Here is a 22,249-nt window from a genome sequence, read left to right on the forward strand (position 1 = left end):
GCACTCTGGCAGACACCATAATCACCGAATCCGAGAAACCTTTAAATTCTCCCAAGCGTTGAATGCTGTAGACCATTGAATAGGAACCATACGAATAGGCTTGTACTCCTAGCAGTCAACTGGAACAGCATGCAATAAATCCTTCCCCCAATAATGAGACGACACATCACTTTGAGGGTTAAACAGGAACTCTGGACTGGCTCATCCAGCCTGGCTTTTATTTCCAACTCACACATACATGCCACACCCAGGGGGAGGCATAAAAGAACCAATGACATAGATGGTACAACCCACACATCCCCTCCCCTTAGTGTGACACATAATCCCATTATGCATACAGTTTAAAATATACTTTTACACAACTTTCATAACTTTAAAACCATACATCACATTCACATAAAAATACATATCCACAATCAATCCATTCAGGGGAACAACATATTAAAAAATGGCATGAATCCGAACAGGGGTTCAAAAGTTACTAAAAGTATCTTTTGTTCCTTTCTGGCTGGCAGAAAAACATCCCCACAATGCACCCTGGTTTCCTCCCTTCTGCCCTGGAGTTAATTGGAGAAGTAATCCAATTACCCAGGACTAAAGGCAGACTCCATTAACCACATGGTTGCAAAACAAAATAAAACACTTTAAAATACATAAAGTCACATTTACACATAACACACAGACATTTCACCTATCCCCAGATAGCTGGGATCTGCACGCACAAAACTACCGAATAGCGCGCAGATCCTACTCACACAGTACAATTGCCATGGAGCTAAAGTCTTTCCCATAGTCTTTCATTATATGAATAGGCTCCATGGTATGGCTATCTGGGGTATCACATTCCCATAAAGTCTGGTCCATAGTCCAAAGGCAAGAGGCGGGCAATCAGCCCCCTCCAAGGACACGTGGCGAGGTCGGTTTCGCCACACCAAGTAAGAAGTCAAACCCCTCTAACATGCTTTGACTATGAACAATTGTTATGGTGCTTGGAGAGTTCCTTTGAATTCAGGTGAAATAACACCACAAGAAGAGATTAACAGAATGGAAAATTGTGTATTCGGTGTGGTTTTATCCTAGTGAAAAATTGAGTTATGTGTAACAACTATACAACAAACTGCTTTTAAGATAGCTTACAATAGAGAACAAGTGTGGTTTAATATTGATGGTATTTTGTCAGCTCCCTTCCTACCCCCATTTTAAATACAACTAAAAATTTTGATTTTGCACAAGTGCTATTCACATCAAACACTTTAGTTGTAGTGAATGGAAATCCAAATTTCAAAATGTAGACAAAATTAGCAGATTTGGAAAAAAATCTCTGCATCAGAAGCAGATTAACTATTTTAGTCTGATTATTCCAGTTCACTACAAATCAATATTTAGTGAATATCTTTCCTTAAACATGCAGCAGCAGACAACTTCATATACCATAAATTGACACAAAGCGGTCAACGTGAGTGACTACCAACTCAGATAATTTTATCCATGGTGACACCATGGCAACTTGAGAAGCAGTCTATGGAGACTTACTTCCATGACAAGGTGCATTAGCAGAAGCTGAAAATAATTGCACTGCAAAAAAAAAACAAAAAAACCTTTCAATTCATTTTTCATTTAATGGCATGATGCAATGATGAATTGTACATTGAGCAGCAATGCTTCCATTCACTTTTGCAATATTAAAAGATATTCAAAATGGGGGACACAAAAAATATAATGGTATCTATTACAGAATGACGTTTAAAGAGATAATCTACTGCCACAGTTCATTGTGGTGAGAAGCTATGCCAAGTTTGTGTCAAACTGCGTGATAATTACTCCTCCAAAACCCAGGGCATCCAAATACTAAAAGGGCAGCAAATCTCCATTAGCCATCTAACAAGATGCACTGGGCAATGAGCACCGGGATGACCCATAACAGTGTTGGGCAATGCAGCAAAGGGACAATGGCTTAGGTGCCAGGAAAGCACAGGATTTTGTCCAATCCCTCGCTCTGTAATTCTCCCACTTAGTAGTTTGTCCAACTACAAAAAAGTGACAAGGCACTCAAAGACTCTATGCACCATAACTACTACAATAAGCTACAGTTGGCATGGTGCAAAGGGTCCATTAAAAAAAAATCATATATATATATATATATATATATATATATATATATATTTTTTTTTTTTTTTTTTTTTAAATCATAGATTGCATAAGCATGCCACAACGTCAATGTACCCCATCTTTGGCAGGTCCTACTTTAACAGCCTAATTTCTGCTCTTATGAGATTAACCCACTTACTTGGGGAAACAAATTACATTGATGTTGTGGCAGGCTTATGCAATGTATGATCATATAATATAACTAAACCCCCATTATTTTTGCCTAGGTTAGGTGTTTTTGAAAAAACAAACTGTCAACATTAAAGATGCTGTTTAGTGGATAGGTGAGTGCGCTGGATCTCGTGTATTAATTGGCCGCCAGCAGCACCCCGTTTATGCATGTTCAGGTGAGTGCAGACCCCTGGTTTCATATATATATATATATATATTTGGGAGCCTAGCCAACTCCTTGGTTTTGCACCACTCCCTGTCACAGGTGCCTCATCCCAGGGCCCTATTTAGCAGTCTACTGCAGAGAGCCCCAGATGGAATATTTTCCCCAAGTAAGTGTGTTAAAGATACATCTTCCTGGCATTGCAGGTCCCCTCTCCCTCCCACCTCCCATCCCCGGATGCTGAAGGGGAGAAAACCCCTTCAGTCACTTAACAAAGTCAGTGACTATGTCCCTCGTCGCGGCTTCTTCCTCCGCCGCCGCTCCTCCCCTTCATCAAGTCAGCCGGCGGGGGAGACTGATCACACCTGCCGGCTGGGGAGACCTAATGCGCATGTCCCTTTAATCTCATAAGAGCAGACATTAGGCTGCTAGAGTAGGACCTGCCAAAGATGGGATACACCGACGTGGCAGGCTTATGCAATGTATGATCATAAAATGTAACCAAACCCCATTATTTTTGCCTAGTTTAGGTGTTTAAAAAATAGGTGAGTGCGCTGGATCTCGTGTATTATATATTTATTATTTATTTAAGACTGGGCCTGTAGTTGTTGGATGGACTTGGGTCCCCTTTATAAGGGCTGCCAAACCTCTCCCACTTTACCATTATTGATCTGGCGAGTTGTGTGACTACTTCCGGTCGCCATTTTCTGTCTCCTGCAGTTTCCTTGTGTCCTGATTTCTTGCTCCTGCTCCGTTTACATTCTGCATATCTGACCGCTTGCCAAATGTTACAGTACCGCTGCCCCCCCTGGCTGGCTCGGTGACTGTGCTCAGAACTGATTGTTTCTTCCTTAAGTCAGACCCACACAGTCGCACTTGTGTAGGATCATAAAAGTGTGGGTCTCTGTTTTCCCTCTCACTCTCTCCCCCCCATACCTTTTTGGATTTAATATGTGTTCGGCACTTAAGAATACACGCATTCCGGTTTTAAATATTTTATCGTTTTCGGTCAACCGCACGGTCGGGACCCCTCCTCCCCCGGTTCGGCTCTTTCTACGTTCATAGACACTTATTTTTATTCGTATGCATTCATACGAATCATGTGATGTATTGCGGTCACGGGCGAACAACTGTTTAACCCTTTCAGGACCGCTGACGGTTCAGGACCGTCAGCGGTAAAACGTGCGTTTGGACCGCTGACGGTCCTGAACCGTCATAACGGTCTGGGGCTACTTACCTGATCGCCGTCGGTCCCACGGCGGCGATCAGTGCTCCACCCGGTCCAGGGGGGTTGCCTGTCTGCCCGGGCAGTCCCCCCTCGGCAGATCAGGACCCCACGGCCATGTGATCACTCGATCACATGACCGCAATAGGTGTCTGTGTATCTGCCTGCAGGGAGACTGTCTGTGCTGACAGGCAGTCTCCCTGCAAGTGAAAAATCAAAAAAATAAAGTTAAAAAAAACCAGTGTAAAATCAGTGTAAAAAAATAATAATAATATGTGTATATATATATATATATATGATATATATACATGTATTATATCTATATATAATATATGTATATGTATCATATATATAATGTCATATTAAGTGTATTTTTATATTTATATATACGTATATTAATATAAAAATACACTTATATTTAAATTACACACGAATATATACAATATATATAATTGCTATATATATGGTATATATATTATTATAAAATACAAATATGTTAATAAAAATAAATAACCAAAAATAAAAATAATTTTTAATAATTATACAGAAATATTTATATATGCAATTTTATTCTAACAGTATTTTGATATTTATATATATTTATATCAAAATATACTTAGAATGTAATGATATATATATCTATGTATAAATAAATAAATAAAAACAATACGAAATATACATATGTCCATATACATAATTACATAAATAATTTCATAAATATACACGTAGACGTCAAATATATAAATATGTATATATATTAAAATTCTACATGTGTATTTATGTAATATTTTTACCTAATTAAGTAATTTTAATGATTGCAATTTGAGGGACCTGCCTGCCAACCCAGGCCGAAAGTCCAGATAATTTAATTTGCTAGCACTGTGTTTAACCCTGTAACTTTCTATGACACCCTAAAACCTGTACATGGGGGTACTGTTTTACTCGGGAGACTTCGCTGAACACAAATATTAGTGTTTCAAAACAGTAAAACATATCACAGCGATGATATTGTCAGTGAAAGTGAAGTTTTTTGCATTTTTCACACACAAACAGCACTTTCACTGAGGATATTATTGCTGTGATACATTTTACTGTTCTGATACACTAATATTTGTGTTCAGCGAAGTCTCCTGAGTATAACAGTACCCCACATGTAGAGGTTTTATAGTGTTTGTGAAAGTTACAGGGTCAAATATAAGGCTTGATTTTACTTTTTTTTAATTGAAATTTGTCGGATTGGTTAGGTTGCCTTTGAGAGCGTATGGTAGCCAAGGAATGAGAATTAGCCCCATGATGGCATACCATTTGCAAAAGAAGACAACCCAAGGTATTGCAAATTGGGTATGTTCAGCCTTTTTTAGTAGCCACTTAGTCACAAACACCGGCCAAAGTTAGCGTTTCTTGCATTTTTAACACACAAACAAATATAAATGCTAACTTTGGCCAGTGTTTGTGACTAAGTGGCTACTAAAAAAAACTGGACATACCCAATTTTGAATACCCTGGGTTGTCTACTTTAAAAAAATATGTACATGTTAGGTGTGTTTCGGGGATTTATGACAGATAACGGTGTTACAATGTCACTATTGATACATTTAAAATATATATATATTGAAACAGCAATTTCCTACTTGTATTTATAGGCCTATAACTTGCAAAAAAAAGCAATAAAGCATGTAAACACTGGGTGTTTTTAAACTCGGGACAAAATTTTGAATCTATTTAGCAGTTTTTTTCATTAGCTTTTGTAGATAAGTAAAAGATTTTTCAAGTAAAAGTCCAAAAACATGTTTTTTTTTTTTAATTTTTCACCATATTTTATTATTTTTTTTAAATACAATATTGGACATAATACAAATAATGGTATGTAAAGAAAGCCCCTTTTGTCCTGAAAAAAACAATATATAACTTGTATGGGAACCGTAAATGAGAGAGCGGAAAATTACAGCTAAACACAAACACCACAAAAGTGTTAAAACTGCTCTGGTCCTTAACGTACAAACATCGCAAAAACAGGCCAGTCCTGAAGGGGTTAAGCATAGGCTGTTCGCACTATTCTTTCAGATTGCCTGTCTCCAGCATTTTACATTTGCACATTTGTCTGTTACTTCGAGACCGGTGCCCCCTACTGGTTTAAAATAGATATTACAGTTAATTATAATTATCTTGTGGTTATTCCTATTCATATAAATACCGTATATACTCGGTATTTTTTGTGCTGAAAAACCCCAACTCTGCTTATACTAGAGTCAATGTCAGTATTATGGCAATTTACATTGCCATAATACAGACTGGGGGCTGGCAGCGAGCGCTTACCTCTCCTGCAGCTCCTGTCAGCTCCCTCCTCCTCCGCGCCGGTCCGTTCAGCACCTGGCAGCTCCCAGTGTAAGTCTCGCGAGAGCCGCGGGGTCATAGTGCGGCCGCGAGACTTACACTGTGAGCTGACAGAGGTGCTGAACGGACCGGCGCGGAGGAGGAGGGAGCTGACAGGAGCTGCAGGAGAGGTAAGTGAACTCTCTGCCAGCCCCCCTCCTACACAGTGCCCATCCACTGGACCACTAGGGAGTGAGAGCCCCCCTCCCTGCCATGTATGAAGCAGGGAGGGGGGGGACGAAAAAAATGAATACATAATAAAATATTAAAAATAATAATAATCAAATAAATAATAAAAAATGATTAAAGTAATAATTAAAAAATAACAATAATCAAAATGTCCACCCCCACCAACCAACACATACACAAACACACACTCATACTCACGCGCACTGCACTCATACGCACACACTGCAAATAAATATTCAATTAATATAATTTTTTTAGGATCTAATTTTATTTAGAAATTTACCAGTAGCTGCTGCATTTCCCACCCTAGTCTTATACTCAAGTCAATACGTTTTCCCATTTTTTGGGGGTAAAATTAGGGGCCTCTGCTTATATTCGGGTCGACTTATACTCTAGTATATACGGTAGTAATTTTACTTCTGGTTTATAAAACCTATTTAGCTGGCATCTCATGTCTTTTTGATGTTTTACCCTCAGGTGACTTACAGAGGTATTTGTCAGAGGAATTGTTCCTGTCAACTTCCCTATACGGTCATTTTAGATTGGTAAATTGGTATAAACAAGTCTTATTTAGATAATCCCTCTTGGTTTCGTTAATATCTTGATATTTCCATAGGTGTCAATTTAGACAAGACTGTTGTCTTTACACAAGGTTCTGCCAGTCGTGGCAGCATTTGCCAAACTCTCCCCCCGCTCCTAGAATTGGGGTAGGTTACGCTATATTAATCGGGTCCACAACCTGGCCCATACATAGGTCAATATACATATCTCATATACTCAGATACTGCATTATGTTAAATTTTTAGGTTTACTTGCGTATCCACTCCTATCCTCCTTCCGCTAATTTCTACTAAGAATCATAATTTCTGATTCTAACCTTCACAGGTACGACATTTACATTCTCTATTTTTAGCCCCTAGTAACAGACAGTACGGGCTACCAATGATTAGGTTGCCCATCTAGGTTATGTTTCTGGCCTCCTAGCATAGGCTAGTGGCCCTGCGAGGCCAACACCGACCCACATACTCCCCATCCCCATCGGTCCAAAACAGCTATTCGCCTCGCATGGTTGCATAGAGAGAGCCTCACCTGTCACTCCCATACCATCTTCTATTGTCACCAAGAGGCCAACACCCCGCCACAACGTTTCGGTGGCCTCAATTCCCCTCGGGCCAACGCATAGCTAGAGTCTCTCAAGCCACTTGGCACTTAGCAGGGCCTCACCGGTCACGTCTGTGTTAGGTTTGTTTTTTTTCGCCGCTTGGCATTAGCTAGCCAGCCACTGATTAAGACATTTTACTGATTGTATTATATATATATATTTATTTTCCCCCCAGGATGTCTCAAGTTAATAATACCCCATTAGTACTATCCCTTCCTTGCACCCCAGCTAGGTCCGATACCCCTGCCCATGGTGCGGATACGGCTAGTCCAGCTTCTTTAAGGTCATGGACTATCCCTAGTCTCACTGCTGAACTCCGTAAACGATGTATTCCATTCCTGGCTACTGCCAGGAAAGCAGAGCTCTTCAGACATCTTAATACAAACACCGACCACTCATGGGCAGGGGAGGGGCAAAGCGGATCCCAGTTACCGGATGTTCATGCTATGCTCGCCACACTAACGTCTTCCATCGGACTGATTAGCGATAGACTGGGAAAATTGGAAGCAGTCTGTTCATCTAACATGCCAGCGGGACCCGCTATTCCAGTGTGTGGTGGTCCACCTGCCACGCCACGTAACTTGTCCCATCTCAAATTCTAGAGAATATAAACCCAGCGCATATGGTCCCAGCCAATCTCAAGAAAGATCTCCTAGATGGCAAGGATGTTAACTTACTTAGTCTTGCTCCTAATAGCCTCCTAAGAAGTCCTTAAAAACAGGACATATGCATATGGGGACATATCAGGGCTAGAGATCCTAGGTTAAATAAAAATTTTAGATACCTGAATTTGTTTTAGGTTTTGGCATATACAGGGATGTGTACTGCTTGGTTTATCCAGAGAAAAGGGAAGAGTTGGATGTATATTAGCACAAGCTTGTGAATCTGGGTCATAAATATGGTGTTTCAGCCTTCTATGACTACCACTGTTCCTTCTCTGCAAAGGTGGATGCTGCTCTGGCTCAGTTTAACTACAGTATCAACTGGAGCAGATTAGATACTGAGCTATTCTACAGGCATTTTGCAGGCCTCAGGTCCCCGGTTTGTGCGAATCCACAGCACAATCCACCAATATATGCCCTAATTCGGCTGACGTGGAACATGGCCACTCAGTCCCTAACTGCGCAAGGCCAACTAAAGGTTTGAAGGATAAACTGGGTAGAGATATTGTTTTTTCTGTGCAAATCCCAGATTTGTAATAATTTTAATGCAGGATCTTGTGGGTTTAGTTCCTGTAAACTGCTACACGTCTGTGCCTTCTGTTTTTGGGCACATGCAATAACTATGTGCCCTACTAAACTATTCCCTAAACCTTACATCACTTGCATCATTGTCACATTATTTGCAATTTTACTACAACACCACCCCTCACAACACTTGGTAAGATTTCTCACCGAAATGTTTGTCTACAGGGTTTCATACGTGCATTATCCACTTACCGTCTGGTAAGCTCGAGCGCAATAATTTGCAGACAGCGATAGCAGACATTGTCAATGCTTTCAAATTACTTCTTATTCACTCTTCACTTTGGCATCTGCACGGCATTAAGTGGCAAGGGCTAGAGATTGACCGATATTGATTTGTTAGCGCTGATCTTAACTTTCAGGCCGATAGCCGATAATTTACAGATATTCTGTACATTTACCATTTTAAAAATATAAACTATTTCTACACAAATCTACTGTTAACTGAACATGTTTATTATTTATTTTTTGCACATTTTTTTTTATTAAGGTACATGCACAAAATATACATGCCAGTCAGAATTTATGTTTTCAAGAATATAGGTGTGTGTAGTGGATGCAATGAGAGTATTTGATTAGTGAATGCAGTGTTTGTGTAGTGTGTGTGTGTGTGTATAGTGAATGGAGTGTGTTTGTGTAGTGTGTTTATATAATGCACAGTGTGTGTGTGTGTGTAGGTATGTAAAGTGTGTAAAAAAAAAAAAAAGGCGGGGGGGGGGGGGCAATTTTAATTTGTATTTTTTAAAAATACTAATTGTTTAGTCCCCCCTCCCTCTTCCTTACTTGACCAGGGAGGGGAGATATGGCATACCCTGGTGGTCCGGTGGCATGGGCTGTGCAGTTGGGACCCGCAGCAAGCTCTTCCTTACCTTCCCAGCACCTCCTTCAGCTCCCCTGTCTAACTCTTGCGGCCTGTGTGCCGCGCGGAGCGTTGCAATGGTAACCCGTGGCAACACTCTGATGGCCGTGGCACTCGCGAGATTTAGACAGGGGAGCTGAAGGAAGCTGCTGGGAAGGTAAGAGCTTGCAGCAGGCCCCCCCAGGACCGCCGGGCTTCTTATGGGCCCGGCGGTCCTCGTCTGTATTAGCGACAACATCAGTATCTCTATAGGCAGATACAGATATTGCCGAAAATACAGAATATCGGCCAGACCGATAATCGGTCTAAACCTAGTAAGGGCTATATTATTTCTTCTCCCGGCTCAACTTCGGGGCTAAAAGCAGCCCCAAAATATTTGATATTTTGGCTGAAAACTTGTGTTGGTTACTACTTAATGTCTGCAGATGTCCGACTGTAATTCACTATTTGGACGATTTTCTCACTATAGAAAACAACTCACTTTCCCCTGCCAGCCTGACACAAATGTTGACTCTTTTTGAATCACTGGGTATACCGGTCTCCCCTAAAAAAACAAAACAAAAAAAAAAAAAACGGAAGGTCATACATTTTCTGGGGATTCAACTTGACTCACATGCAGGCAAGTCTTCACCAGGATAAGATTGGGCACAACCTAGGGAGCACTGAATTATACTTACAGCTAGGTTCTTGTAACCAAAGGGAACTTCAATCCCTCCTGGGGTCGCTCAATTTTGCAATGAGGATCATTCCCCAAGGTAGATCTTTTATCTCACGGTTACTTTCTTTATTCCCGAACCTCCCCTCAGACGACTCACATGCAACAGCCGATTTACATATGTGGCACACTTTTCTCACCTCCTGGAACGGGCACGCCATAAGTTCATACCCCCCTATCACAGACAATTCCCATACACTCTGGACAGATGAGGTGGCAAACACTGGTTTTGCTGCTGTCTGGGGTAACAAGCGGATGTGGGGCCCATAGCCTAGAGAAGTTAGTTCTCTTCCTGGCCTCTCCACTACATCGGCTTTATTTGAACTGTACCCAATCGTGGCCGCTGCAATTGTTTGGGCAACAGAGTGGGCAGGCCAATCTGTCAGATGTTATTCTGATAATCTGGCCACTTGCCATATCGTAAATAAAGGGCGGTCTTCCTCGCTGGTTATTATGATGTTTTTAAGGAGACTCACCTGGGTGTCGGCCAACCAAGACAATTTTTCTTCACCTGTATTCACATTCCGGGTGTCATGAATATAACTGCTGATCACTTCTCGTTTTCACTTTCAGGCCTTCCTCCAGACTACCCACCGCTTCCAGTCAGGCTACCCCTGTCCCTCCATTCCAGGACGTGATTCTGGATTAAGTGTGCTATTGACTCATGCACGTACCCTTTCCCACCAGGCACTTTCGGTTAGCTCTAGGAAGTCCTATGATCGGGCCTTTCAAGTTCTTGGCTGAATTTCACATACAGGACACTTTTGCTTTGGAGACCATGTTTGGGTTCACTTCTATGTGCCACATTAATTTAAAGTTATCTTTCAACACTATCAAACTGTATTTAACAGGCATTAAACACCACATGTTAATACAACACCCAAACAAAACAGGATTCCTTTCGGCATACCAGATCAAAACACTGCTGAAGGGAATCCAAAAATCAGACACACACTTACCCCATAAAAGATTACCCATTCACAACAAAATATTCCAGTCATCTGACCTGTTAGATACGGCTGTTTAAACATATTACCAATATGGTGCTTAAAACAGCCATAGATCTGGCTTTTTATGGATTTTTACATCCAAGGGAATTTACCTCCATCAATATCACAACCACAGACTACCTTAAAATGGCACATATCCACAAATCTTTAAACCATTACATTCTTTCCCTACACAGTTAAAAAAACAAAACAAAAAAAAAAAACAGCTAAATAGGTATCACGATTGACATACCCCTTTTCCCTACCTCTAATAAATGGTGCCCGGTTAAAGTGTTGGACACATATTTTGACAACTTTCACAAACTTCCACATCAACCACTATTAGAACTACACAGTTCCACTCTTACCACCACTGAATGTATACTTTATGTACGTATACTATTGACAAGACTAGGCTTAAACGCAAGTCATTACTGAGGACATTCTTTCTGCATCGGGTCGGCATCATCTGCTTCCTCCAACCAAATTCAAGCTCATAATCAAAACCATGGGACGCTGGAAATCTTCTGCTTTCACCTTATACATACCAAACCCAGTTAATGAGTTAAGATAGACATTTCAGGATTTGTCCAAATAATTGATGTTTGTAGTAGGCATAACATTTTGGATAATACACTTCTTTTTGCCCTCTTTATTACAGGCCTACTGCATTGTCAGTTCCAGCACACCACAACCGACTAGTGTTATTATCTATGTTCTGTTGTATACGAATCATGTGTTATGGAACCACCACGGCAATATTGCCCGGACATAAATTATATATAATATATAACCTTTAAAGTGCTATAATAAAGAATATTGGTGTTCATAATATAAATGGACCATAATCACAAAATTAAGGAGTGAATATTCCATAAAGGTGTTTAAATGTGGTATGGTCCACCATACCATAAATGTCAATTGGTAAAACACGCAAATTACCAACAATAAAATTGCCAAACTGCATGGATATACACAAATCCTAAAAATAAAAAATAAAAAACCTCTTATAAAATTGTACAGAACCATGTATTTTCAGTGATAAAATATGGAGAACGGGGCAAACCATAAGCCTGCATCATGTCATGTCCATCAATATGTCCAACTAACCAAACATTAGCAGATCTGAACTTAAAGGACCACTATAGGCACCCAGACCACTTCAGCTCAATGAAGTGGTCTGGGTGCCAGGTCCCTCTAGGGTTAACCCTGCCTGCTGTAAACCTAGCAGTTTCAGAGAAACTGCTATGTTTGCTTTAGGGTTAATCCAGCCTCTAGTGGCTGTCTCATTGACAGCCGCTAGAGGCGCTTCCCACTGTGATTTTCACAGTGAGAAGACGCCACCGTCCATAGGAAAGCATTGAGAATGCTTTCCTGTTGACTGGCTGAATGCGCGCGGCTCTTGCTGCGCATGCGCATTCAGCCGATGACGGCTAGAGGAGGAGAGTCCCAAGTGCCGAGGGAGCCCGGCGCTGGAGAAAGGTGAGTGTTTAACCCTTCAGCCCGGCGGGAGTGTGACCCTGAGGGTGGGGGCACCCTCAGGGCACTATAGTTGTCCTTTAATTTTAGCATGGAAGATTTACGGTTAAAGGGACACTCCAGGCCCCTAAAACACTTTAGCTTTCAATAGAAATTTACACTTTTAAATTAACCTGGTTACATCCCCTTGCTTTCAAGCAGACAATTCATTCCTGGTTTGTTCAGCTCAGTTGAGCTTAACTCAAGACACAGGCTATTGTTCAGAGCACCTGCCTTGCAAAGACTTCTCATTGAGCTGCATTGAGAAGTCTGTGATTGGATAGCCACAGAAAGTCTGGGCAGTGTTAGAAAGGGAGGGTTTGCAAAGGCAGCAGGCAAGAGAAATGTATAGTCAATTGCTATATGTAAAGACAGAGGCAACAAAATAGGCATAATACAACAAGCTACACCGGTGATAGAGCAGCGCTAAAAAAAACTGAATTAAATAAGAGGCAGCACACCCAATTGTAGGGGAATCCCTATAATCCCTAAGAAAACTAGAACAAGTCAAACGAAAATACCTGTATTTTCGTTTGACTTGTAAGACACCAAGCACAAGTTTTAGCCCTAAAGAGTGACAGAAAAGCCACACACAGACAGATTGACTGTCCCCCAAACACACACAGATACTTTATCTTACTTGAAACTAAACTGTGTGGGAAATGTATTAAGTGATTGACACACAGTTTTTATCAAGACCTAACATTTGAATACATTTTTTGCCAAGATAAGAAGTTGCAATTGTTAGTTTTCTTCAAATTTATGTAAATACAAAGTGATGAACTAGGGCTAATGCTTTCTAAAGTGCAAAGCTTGCTACATGAACACAAGAAACAGTATAAGAAGTGTTAAATCTATATATGTAGTCAAAGGAAGAGAAAAATAGAGCACACTCTTATTTTGGAGATAACAGAATTTAGATTATAAGAAAAAAAAAGGCAATTTCATCTATTTGGGAGACAGGGAAAATGTCTGAGTATGCATGTTTTAACACTTGTATAAAACACTTCTTCCATTCTACCATCTGTATACTATACAGTTTACATATATGAGTGGATATACAATATTTCAATGTTATAGCAGTTTAGTTTTTACCGCAGTAATATTTGAAAGAAAAACCTAATTCATTAAGTCTCATTAATAAATAAAAGGAATTTAACCTGCTACAAAGCCTTCAAACTATTTCAGTCATAGAAATCTGCGGGTCTTATTACAATAGGTATTATTTTCTCTTTAAAATGGCCATAGAAAAACTTGCAAAAAAGTACATAAAAAATGCATGGCATTGCCATTTACCTATGGAGCTGTGCTAGAATATGAGATATTGTTTTCATCTATTCGGATTGCTAGCACACACCTACACAAAAAGGACAGTTATAAATAATAGTAATTAACTGGCTCACAAATAAGCCGTATTAACAATACTGCTTTAGCACAAAGGGGTTAAAATGAGAAAGCAAACATTTTCTTTTAAGTGGCAACACTTGTTCTAGATTTCCATTATTCATGCATAATCTCTGAAAGGCTGTGACAGTGTACACTGATGCAGATTCATGGTTCTCTAGTGAAATTTACTATGGCTTGACCGCCTACAAGGAGGTTACAGAATGTTTTTTTTGTTTGGGTTTTTCTTTCCATTGAAACAAGGAGACATTTTCTTTAAAACATCCTCGAAAAGAAAATCTATGTTTAATTAGATCATGTTGACCAAGTACGATTGAGTGGAATATCTTAAAACCATTTATGCTAGTCTTGTTTCAGTAGCAACCTTTGCATTCAAAAGCTGTTCTATAGTGAAATGATATATTTCTGGCTCCTCCTTATTTGTGATTACCAATGCCCAACATGACATCAGTTCCAGTTCCTTGATGTTAACCTTTACCATGCATGTATCAGTAAAAGAAAAATGGAAAAAAAAAATCACAGCCGCAATGAGGTTAAAGATGAATGTGCAGAAATGGTGCAGAGATTAAGATGTTTTTTTAATCTCTATAAATAACTGACATTTAATGTTTGCATCAGAAAAGATGGGTTAAAATAAAGTGCGACTGTAACTTTAACCTCTTCAAGACGGAGGATATGTCAGAACAGTGAAAATTAAAAGTATTTGGTTGGTCCGGATCCTAAAGGTTTTAAAAAGCAAGACAACAGAATGCATCCACAGACAATTAATATTTTCCCTTCAATTAATGCTGATCGGTCACTAGAATTTATTTTCATTTGATAGATATTTTATCTTTTGGACCAAAATACATTAAAAAAAAATATTTAAAGTAAAAAAAAAAAAGACATTAGTTACAAATTACACTGTCTTATTAAAGGATTGGAACCATTTAGAAAATAAAGATTTAAATTTAATCTCTAGCTAAATGTTGCATAGGGCAGACTAGATCATTTACAGAGTGAGTGAGGAGTATGTGCACATGGATGCGTAGGTAATTATACATACATAAACACAAACAAATTTTAGTCAAAATCAGTTAAACAAAAATATATAGAAAACGGTCATTTATAAACCTATCAAAAACCAAGACAAATAGTTCCAACAAGTGGTTACCTGGGCGGAGTTGGCTGCTACTGAGATACAGTCAATAAAGCCATGTCTGCGAGTAAAAAAAGCCACTATTTGCTGCCATCGCGAAGGTTCTGGCTCAGTTCTCAGCTCTTCTGTTGAGCCCTTCTTAGTCCAGGGCTTCTGTTTTGGGCCTACAGAGCTATGACTGGAGCTAGTATTTCCTCGATTGGCGCGGGAGTATAGAAGTGTGTTGTTTCCAAAAATGTAATTCATCTCTGCAGCTCTGCAGGTGGTTGCCAGGCAGTCTTACTCCTCTACCAGCTGCCGAGTGGTGAAGGATCAGCAAGAACTGCAGATAGAATTACAGCATCATCACATCCAAATCACTGAGCAAAAATCCTGGTGCCTTGCCGTATTCATTGCTTTTCATTTGAAGACTTGCCATTCAGAGCACTATACCTGTTACATACCTAAAAAAAAGGTAGCACTCAATGCTGCAGTAAATACAAAATAATGGGGAAACTGCAATCCAGCCTGTTTCTCCTCTCCATGATTTCCTTGCTGCTGAGGTCTGCAGGGATCAAAAGCTGTTCTTTTGTTAGCTGATAACTAGGCAGACTAAAGCCAGGAAGTGAGGTCGATTAGCAGGTAGGATGCTAGAAGCATTTGACTGCAGAGATCCACTGGGGCTGCCTGATTTAATGTACTGGGTGGGGAAAGGCTAGATTGCATATTACAAAGTATCAATCAGAGCCTGTAGTAATATTTAATGACATTTGCACTGCTAAACATAAATTATACATACACACTGAACAAAACTGGGTAAGTACATATACATTAACTGAAATTATGTTTACTGAACAAACACCAAAATACCAAGATTAAGGTTTCTTATTAGAAAACATAACATTCCTGGAACTGTTACAATTAGCATTGATTTTTGCTTAACCAGTTGTTTGGCATTTTGCTTTCAGAAAATAAGAATATAACGGAAGAAAATCCCCTTTAAGTTTATTTTATTCAAAATAATGCAGTAACAATTGAAACAAATACGAGAATACAAATAAACAAATGTATTCACAGAAATCTTAAAGTAAAGAGCTTAAAAAATGGGGAATATGTTGTGAAAGTTTCATGATTTTCACACCAAAGTTATTCAAAATGTTTTGATACTAAAACTAAACAAAAATAAAAAAAAATTAAAAGAAAACACATACATACATACATACATACATACATACATACATAAACCAGGGGGCTGCTCTCACCTGAACATGCATAGAGTGCTGCTGGGGGCCAATTTATACAATACACAAGATCCTGTGCAGTCTCTTATCCACTACTTTAGTGCTTATAGATTATATTGGGGTTTTTTAACCCCTTAAGGACCAAACTTCTGTAAATAAAAGGGAATCATGACATGTCACGTGTCCTTAAGGGGTTAAAAAAAAACACCTAATCTAAGCAAAAATAATGGGAGATTAGTTACATTATACGATAATACATTGCATAAGCCTGCCACAACATCAATGTACCCCGTCTTTGGCAGGTCCTACTCCAACAGCCTAATGTCTGCTCTTATAAGATTAACCCACTTGGGGAAAAAATTCCATCTGGGGCTCTCTGCAGTACAAGGCTAAATAGGGCTCTGGAATTAGGCACCTGTGACAGTGGCTGTTGGAGTACGACCTGCCAAAGATGGGGTACACTGACGTTGTGGCAGGCTTATGCAATGTATGATCATATAATGTAACTAAACCCCCATTTTTTTGCCTAAATTAGGTGTTTTTACAAAAAACTAATAAAATATGTCAGCATTGAAATTGCTGTTTAGTGGAAAAGTGAGTGCACTGGATCTCATGTGTGTGTTTTTGTATGTATGTATATACGCAGTTTATCCTTGTATCTTAAGATTCTATATGCAAAGTAACCTCATAAAAGATGTAAGCCAAATGCCCAAATGGTACAAAGGTTATTCACATAACATGCCTTCTAATGTCACCAGTATTTCACATCTAGTGCTTTAAAACCGACAAAATTTACTATGCCTACATTTAACGTAAAGGGACACTACAGTCACCAGAACAACTACAGCCTTTTTCATAGAAAATGCAGTGTTTACATTACAGCCTAAGAACACCTCTAAGAACTCCTCCGATGTCCACAGGAGGAGTTTCCTGGGTCAGTGCTCACTGAGACAGTGAACATTCCCCATAGAGATGCAATGATTCGTTGCATTTCTACGAGGAGATGCTGATTGGCCAAGACAGTGTTTGGCCCAGCCCTGCCTCCTTGGCCAAGATCACCAAAATTGACAATCTCAGCCAATCCAATGTTTTCCCATAGGAACACAAACAGATTAGCCCCTCTTGATCCCTCTTCTCTCCTTATATCCAGCACTGTGCAAGTCTGCCATCACTGGCTCTGCACCCGATCCACCTCCATGGCTGACATCATAATTGATGATAGGAAAGCATTGGATTGGCTGAAATCAATTATGATGAGTAACACTGTTCTGTTACCCTGAGGAAAGTCCCGAGCTGGGACTGAAACGTTGGTCTCTTTTAAACTTTATTTAATAAATTTTGAACTTTTACAAGACCGGTGAGCAGCTGTTCTTTGGTGGATTATATATATATATACACACACACACACACACACACACACAAACAAAAGTCTCTTGCACTCACGCTTAGAGGGTTTTAAGCGCCGGGTGCGCAATTCCTGGGCTACAAAATGTACAGATCGCATATGCAGCGCTCCGGTCTTTAATTTATTGAATCAAAAAAAATACAAATTCTCGTTTCAATCCCTCCTGGGACTTTCCTCAGGATGAAAACATCCAATATATACACATAACAAACTGCTGAAAGATATACCCGTGCACAAATAGAATGGTTGACTCACTCCAGCTGTCATGCATCTCTCCCGGTGACTCCCCGTGTGCACCGCGTATGTGTGAACGTGCAACACCCCATGGCAGCCATGATGATGCGCAGCCGTCTTTTCAGTTACCATGGCGACGCGGGATGCTGCTATGTCGCCATGGCAGCCTATAAACAACGATCGGCATTCTACAGTACTATGGGGGGGGAATATATTTACAGACTCATGGACATTCAAAATTATTAGAAAAGAAGTTAGTGACCAAGCAACATTTAGTTGTATTAATGTTATAGCATCATACTCTGTATCCTCAGACGAGCTTAATAACAGCTCTTAATGTGAAAGGACTCTACATACTTGTGTAGAATTAAATTCAATGATAATAAAGTGCATATACTGTGTCTATATTATCAATCTTATGTTATTTTGGATAAAGTGCCTTAGTGCTATGTGCAACTGAACTAAAGTGCTAATAAGTATTATATGGTGAAAAAATAGTGATCGGATGTAGACCAACATCCTGAATTATTGTGAAGTGCAAAAAGTGCTAATATGTACATTGTATCAGGAAATTTAGATAAAATGATTAAAGTGCAAGTAGTGTCTATGTTAAAATGATACTGGTGCTAAATTTATGTACAACTTTAAACATTAAAACAGAACGCTGTATAGTGGATAATAAAAATCTTCAAAACAGACTGGAGCTTATTTAGAGAAATGAATGATAAGGTATAGTCTCATTTAGTCCCTTAGGGGCTACCGTATCCACTTTGTGTAGCCAGTAGGCTTCCCTGTTGAGCAGCATTTTGCGCCTATCACCTCCTCTTCTTGGCTGAGGGACATAGTCAATTCCCACAAATTTTAAGGATGCAAAGGATGTTGTAATTGCATAAAGTGTTTTGCAACCGGTTTGTCCGAATGTAAGTCTCCAATCTACCGTATTTTTCGCTCCATAAGACGCACCTCACCATAAGACGCACCTAGTTTTTAGAGGAAGAAACCCAGAAAAAAAATATTCTGAACAAACTGTCCCATAGTGTTTCTTACTATGGGACAGTTTGTACAGAATATTTTTTTTCTCCCCTGTCCCATAGTGTCCCCCCCTCCCCATAGACTTCATCTCTCCCCCCCCCCTCCCCATAGACTTCATCTCTCCCCCCCCCCCTCCCCATAGACTTCATCTCTCCCCCCCCCTCCCCATAGACTTCATCTCTCCCCCCCCCCTCCCCATAGACTTCATCTCTCCCCCCCCCTCCCCATAGACTTCATCTCTCCCCCCCCCCTCCCCATAGACTTCATCTCTCCCCCCCCCCTCCCCATAGACTTCATCTCTCCCCCCCCCCTCCCCATAGACTTCATCTCTCCCCCCCCCCTCCCCATAGACTTCATCTCTCCCCCCCCCCTCCCCATAGACTTCATCTCTCCCCCCCCCCCTCCCCATAGACTTCATCTCTCCCCCCCCCCCTCCCCATAGACTTCATCTCTCCCCCCCCCTCCCCATAGACTTCATCTCTCCCCCCCCCCTCCCCATAGACTTCATCTCTCCCCCCCCCCCTCCCCATAGACTTCATCTCTCCCCCCCCCTCCCCATAGACTTCATCTCTCCCCCCCCCCTCCCCATAGACTTCATCTCTCCCCCCCCCCTCCCCATAGACTTCATCTCTCCCCCCCCCCTCCCCATAGACTTCATCTCTCCCCCCCCCCTCCCCATAGACTTCATCTCTCCCCCCCCCTCCCCATAGACTTCATCTCTCCCCCCCCCCTCCCCATAGACTTCATCTCTCCCCCCCCCCTCCCCATAGACTTCATCTCTCCCCCCCCCTCCCCATAGACTTCATCTCTCCCCCCCCCCTCCCCATAGACTTCATCTCTCCCCCCCCCTCCCCATAGACTTCATCTCTCCCCCCCCCCTCCCCATAGACTTCATCTCTCCCCCCCCCCTCCCCATAGACTTCATCTCTCCCCCCCCCCTCCCCATAGACTTCATCTCTCCCCCCCCCCTCCCCATAGACTTCATCTCTCCCCCCCCCCTCCCCATAGACTTCATCTCTCCCCCCCCCCTCCCCATAGACTTCATCTCTCCCCCCCCCTCCCCATAGACTTCATCTCTCCCCCCCCCTCCCCATAGACTTCATCTCTCCCCCCCCTCCCCATAGACTTAATCTCTCCCCCCCCTCCCCATAGACTTCATCTCTCCCCCCCCCCCTCCCCATAGACTTCATCTCTCCCCCCCCTCCCCATAGACTTCATCTCTCCCCCCCCTCCCCATAGACTTCAACTCTCCCCCCCCCCATAGACTTCATCTCTCCCCCCCCCTTCCCATAGACTTCATCTCTCCCCCCCCCCCTTCCCCTCCCCATAGACTTCTCCCCCATACTGTCCCCCTCCCCTTGTCCCATAATTACTTACCTGTCTTGCAGCGTTGGCCGGCAGCACAGGGCGCACCGCGGTAGTGGAACTTGAATTTCATGTTCCGGTTTCCGGCGGGACTGAAAGGAAGTGCGCACTCAGCTTGTGCACACTTCCTTTCAGTCCCGCCGGAAACCGGAACATGAAATTCAAGTTCCACTACCGCGGTGCGCCCTGTGCTGCCGGCCAACGCTGCAAGACAGGTAAGTAAAGCTTCATATTCGCTCCATAAGACGCACAGACATTTCCCCTCACTTTTGAGGGGAAAAAAAAGTGCGTCTTATGGAGCGAAAAATACGGTAATACTTGAGTGATGCCTTCGAATGCGCTCACAGAGTGGAGTCTCTATCTTGCCAATGTAAAATAAACCACAAGGGCATACCAACTTCTAAAAAACGAAAGTGGTCTTACACTTACACGTTATAGTGAATTTGATGTTAGATTTCCTATTTGTATGTAGGTGATTGAAAGATTTTGCCAGGGTCATATGTCCACATGTTACGCAGCCAAGGCAGCAAACACTACCCCGACTTGTGTGGTTGATGTATAACTTTTGAGAGGGTCCGTATGGACTAATATATACCAGAGATTTCTATTTCTCTTAAAGCACATTAGGGGAGGTTCTTTGAAGACTTTTGGCAACGTTTCATCAGTTGCTACCATTTCCAATAGTTTTTTTTTTACAATTGATGCAACTTTGGGGTGGATTGATGAAACGTCATGGGAAAAAATTAATCTTTGTGCGTGATCTGCCTTTATAGGTGCGTGGGCTTCCTTTGCCTCGGCACAAAAATGTCCTAGTCATTTCCTCCAACTGTACTTCTTTCTTGGATTCTTCAGAATTGTTCCTGATAACCCTAAGGTATTGTGCCTTAGGGAGAGAATTTTTCAAAGCTGTAGGATGTGCACTTTGTGCATGGAGAAGTGTATTCCTGTCCGTTGCTTTAGTGTATAGACAATACTGTATCTGTCGAGGACCCCCTGTGAGTTCTGGATCCAAATATTGAATTTTCTCAGAACCGATATTAGCTGTTAGGCATATTGGAGTATTTAGTCGGTTCAAGTATTCAATCATATTGGTTGCCTCCACTCGTGTACCAGTCCATATTAACAACAGGCCATCAATGTAGCGGAAATATCCTGCCACATTGTGGCCAAATTGTGATAAAATATGTTTTTGCTCATACACATACATGTACGCATTGGCGTACATGGGGGCCATAGCAGCCCCTATAGATGTACCCGCCACTTTTAAATACCAATCCTCTTCAAACCTGAAGTAGTTATGTTGTAATGTTAGAGCCAAGAGTTCCAATGTATACTAAATCGTATAGTGGACCTTCAGAAGTTTTAGACTGGGTTAAAACTTCACACATGGCTTCAATCCCCTCTTCATGAGGAATGACTGTGTACAAACTACGTACATCCATAGTGATCAAAATTGGTTTATGATCTCCTTATTCAATAGAATTGATAATATAGACACAGTATATGCACTTTATCATTGAATTTAATTATACAAAAGTATGTAGAGTCCTTTCACTTTAAGAGCTGTTATTAAGCTTGTCTGAGGATACAGAGTATGATGCTATAACATTAGTACAACTAAATGTTGCTTGGTCACCAACTTATTTTCTAATCATTTTTAATGTTCATGAGTCTGTAAATATATTCCCCGCATGG

At 41.1% G+C, this 22,249-nt stretch overlaps 1 protein-coding gene across 18 annotated transcripts in view; it reads right to left on the reverse strand.

The window, feature by feature from the left end:
• The window catches only part of DLG1 (discs large MAGUK scaffold protein 1), a 231,411-nt gene that overhangs the window by 117,267 nt on the left and 91,895 nt on the right, over positions 1-22,249 (reverse strand). For 5 of the 18 annotated variants that reach the window (XM_063442753.1, XM_063442752.1, XM_063442751.1 and 2 more), the window contains exon 1: positions 15,314-15,877. The exons of the other annotated variants lie outside the window; for them this stretch is intronic. In XM_063442753.1, coding sequence (XP_063298823.1) covers positions 15,314-15,544 — 231 coding nt within the window. In that variant the 5' untranslated portion in view covers positions 15,545-15,877. Of the gene's footprint in view, positions 1-15,313; positions 15,878-22,249 lie in introns of those variants that run through there. 18 annotated transcript variants of the gene reach the window in all.

Source organism: Pelobates fuscus, chromosome 2, assembly GCF_036172605.1.
Source record: "Pelobates fuscus isolate aPelFus1 chromosome 2, aPelFus1.pri, whole genome shotgun sequence".
Taxonomy (NCBI): Eukaryota; Metazoa; Chordata; class Amphibia; order Anura; family Pelobatidae; genus Pelobates; species Pelobates fuscus.